At 38.5% G+C, this 3,467-nt stretch overlaps 1 protein-coding gene across 1 annotated transcript; it reads left to right on the plus strand.

Moving 5' to 3' along the window:
• Positions 1-621: 621 nt before the first annotated feature.
• Positions 622-3,078, plus strand: LOC108671442 (TRAF3-interacting protein 1-like). The gene is made up of 2 exons (XM_018158990.2): positions 622-725; positions 1,841-3,078. The coding sequence occupies exons 1-2, from the start codon at positions 622-624 to the stop codon at positions 2,001-2,003; spliced, it is 267 nt and encodes an 88-aa protein (XP_018014479.1). The 3' UTR covers positions 2,004-3,078.
• The last annotated feature ends 389 nt before the right edge of the window (positions 3,079-3,467 follow it).

Raw genomic sequence — 3,467 nt, forward strand, 5'->3', positions numbered from 1 at the left:
GCAGGTCTGAGTGGTGGAGTGGGCAGGGCTGAGTGGTGGAGTGGGCAGGTCTGAGTGGTGGAGTGGGCGGGTCTGAGTGGTGGAGTGGGCAGGGCTGAGTGGTGGAGTGAGCAGGTCTGAGTGGTCGAGTGAGCAGGGCTGAGTGGTGGAGTGGGCAGGGCTGAGTGGTGGAGTGGGCAGGTCTGAGTGGCAGAGTGAGCAGGTCTGAGTGGTCGAGTGGGTGGGGTCTGATCGGTGGAGTGGGCTACACCACTCATTACTTACGATGAAATAAAAATCTAATCTCCTTGCTTTGGTAAGACCAGGCGATGCATGTCCAGTGAGTAATGATATTTTTTTTAAATTGATGGCCAATGCATAAAACGATAATCAGCAATAATCATTTCAATAATAAATGCTTTTCCTGCCGCCGATCTTTCGCATTTGTATTTCCATTAATCACGTAGGTATATGTATTAGTATGTGAATTAATCACGTATATGTATTAGTATGTGCATTAATCACGTAGGTATATTTATTAGTATTTAATCACGTATATCTAGGTATTACTATGTGCATTAATCACGTATATGTATTAGCATATGCCTTAATAAGGAACATTTATTCGTAATATCAGCCAAGATGCTGGACTACCTACAAGAAGACCTGGACTCCATGCAGAAGGAGCTCCACGACTGGCGGGACGAGAACAAGAGTCTGCGTCACACGCTTCGAGCTGAACAAAGGTATAACTTTATTATATTATATTGTATAATATTGTATTGCTAATTTGTTATGTATATAATATTGTTTGGTTATTTTATTATATAATATTGTATTGTTAATTTATTACCTATATAATATTGTATTGTTAATTTTTTATATAATATTGTATTGTTAATTTGTTATATAATATTGTATTGTCAGCTTTGATTAGGCTATGTTGGCCTGTTGGCCTAAAAATTAGTTAATCTCGTCGATTTCGACCAGAATTTTTACAATTAGTTGAGGATTTCGAACCCCAACTTTATACTGTAATCATGGCGATCCTAACCTCTGGGCCACCGCGAGCTTAGATTACTTACGTTCACTTAGCGAGTTTTGAAAGTATGGCCCCAGCACTCTAAAAAATTATTGCTCTACGGAATAAGTAGATTCGAAAATAGGTAAGTTTTGCCGGATATTGACTTTGAGTGTAAAAGTAAAACGATTGATAAGATCACAGAATGACTAAGAATTTACGAACAAACCAAATTTTTTATTTATAAATTAAATTCTTGTTTAAATAGCAACTCTCGTTCCTATCTATTTTAATTTGATAATAGATTATTTTCCCGGTACTTAGACCCTATACAATATTTTACTCTTGAATATAACAGGCGTAGAAAGAACACCTGTACGGGTGTTTATAATTCTATTTATTTAATGCTGATTCCTGAACTCATTTACCTATACCATTCACTCGTGAACCTCAGTTATATCAACGCATCATCATTCTTATCACTATCATTGATGCTCGCCACTACCTGAAGCGTGTGCTGGACTTGGGCCAACGATAGATGTTGAACGCGATTTCCTTTGTCGCGGCGCTAGCGATGATCAATTTTCATCATTATTTGATGCTCATGCTGCTGCTCATGTTGATGCTCATGTTGATGCTCATGTCTTTGCCCATGTTGACTCATATGCTAACGCCAATGCACATGTTGAAAGTTACATGCTCATGTTTTTACCCATGTTCATGCTGCTCATGTTGTTCCTCATGTTCATGGTGCTCATGTTGTTCCTCATGTTCATGCTGCTCATGTTATTCCTCATGTTCATGGTGCTCATGTTGTTACTCTTGTTTATGTTGTTTCAGCAACATGGCGTCTGCCATCGAGCCGCTGACGGTACAGCTGAAGGAGCTGGACGCAGCCATCCTAGAGCAGCAGGACCGCATCAGCATCGTCAAGTGCTCCGTGCTGAGGAATAACGACCGCATACACTCCCTCCTGTCAGCCGTCAGTCTCGGTGCTGACTAGTCGTCTGACTCTTGTGCTCTGACTAACCTCCTGACATTTTATGCTCTGATTAACCTTCTGACATCTTACGCTCTGATTAACCCTGTCAGCCGTCAGTCTCGGCGCTGACTAGTCGTCTGACTCTTGTGCTCTGATTAACCTCCTGACATCTTACGCTCTGATTAACCCTGTCAGCCGTCAGTCTCGGCGCTGACTAGTCGTCTGACTCTTGTGCTCTGATTAACCTCCTGACATCTTACGCTCTGATTAACCTCCTGACATTTTATGCTCTGATTAATCCTGTCAGCCAGCAGCCTCGGCGCTGACAAATCTCCAGAAAACTCGCTGTCAGATTAACCTCCTGGCAACTTACTCTTCGATTAACCACTTGACATCTTACGCTCTAGTTGACATTTTTCACTTATTTCATTGCTAATGGCAAATAAAGTTCATTCTTCACCAGAAACGAACCGGTTACGGAACCGACCTAACCATTCGCTAAACGCTTCAACTGTTTAACCATTAATTTAAGTGACGATGGGATCCCAATAATTTGATGTCTAGAATTATTTACTTTGAGCATAATTGGTTTCCTCTTTATGCGAGTTATTTTAAACCTTATTCTCATTTGTCATATTCTACGTATTCACCTCAAATTTTATCGTAATTTAGCTATTTTATATTCCTTCATGTTAATAATTACTTTTACTGTCCTTCATAATACGATATTCACCTGCAATGTTCACTCAGTGCTCAACATATCAATTTATTTAAGGTATCTACAGTTGAACTCATGAACCTTGTTGCCATATTCAACACGTTGAATGTGGTACGACCAATCTGTTGGTTTACCGGTAGGTCAGCGTTGAATGCGCGTTGATGCTAGTCTATAATTGAATATAGGAACTTGAATCACATTGTCGTTAACGATCACAGATTCGTGTACATATATTTTATCCAGAGTTATAATAAATATTTATAGTTCGGTAACCGCACCCGAATAGATAATTAAGTTATATAACTCATATAGAAAGTAGTTATAATCTTCAGCTCATTTCTTAATTTATATTTTTAACTTGAGTTTTCTTTCTCCAATTTTTTTCAAATGAATCTAAGAAATGAAAGGAATTCAAATGAATTCATTGAAAAGAATATAAATTTGTTTTTGTGTCTACAATCCGTAATAAAATGTTTTTTAAAAGTAATTCATGCTATCTATGAATGCACTACACAAGAACTAAATATATTTCAGGCATTAACTATTGCGTATCTGCACGGTGAGTTACTTAATAAGAGCTCCATGCAATATAGCACTTGCTGCACTCTCAACGCTCTATTCTAACTTATTCATAAGTCATGTTATCAATTGCTTTGTGGTGTGACATTTTCGTAGTATACATGAAAATATCGAAAAATACCCAAAGAACTTTCGGTGCAGTTCGAGCATTTCATACCCTATGTAATGTTAACTCTCATATACACTTG

Source organism: Hyalella azteca, unplaced genomic scaffold, assembly GCF_000764305.2.
Source record: "Hyalella azteca isolate HAZT.00-mixed unplaced genomic scaffold, Hazt_2.0.2 contig2262, whole genome shotgun sequence".
Classification (NCBI taxonomy): Eukaryota; Metazoa; Arthropoda; class Malacostraca; order Amphipoda; family Hyalellidae; genus Hyalella; species Hyalella azteca.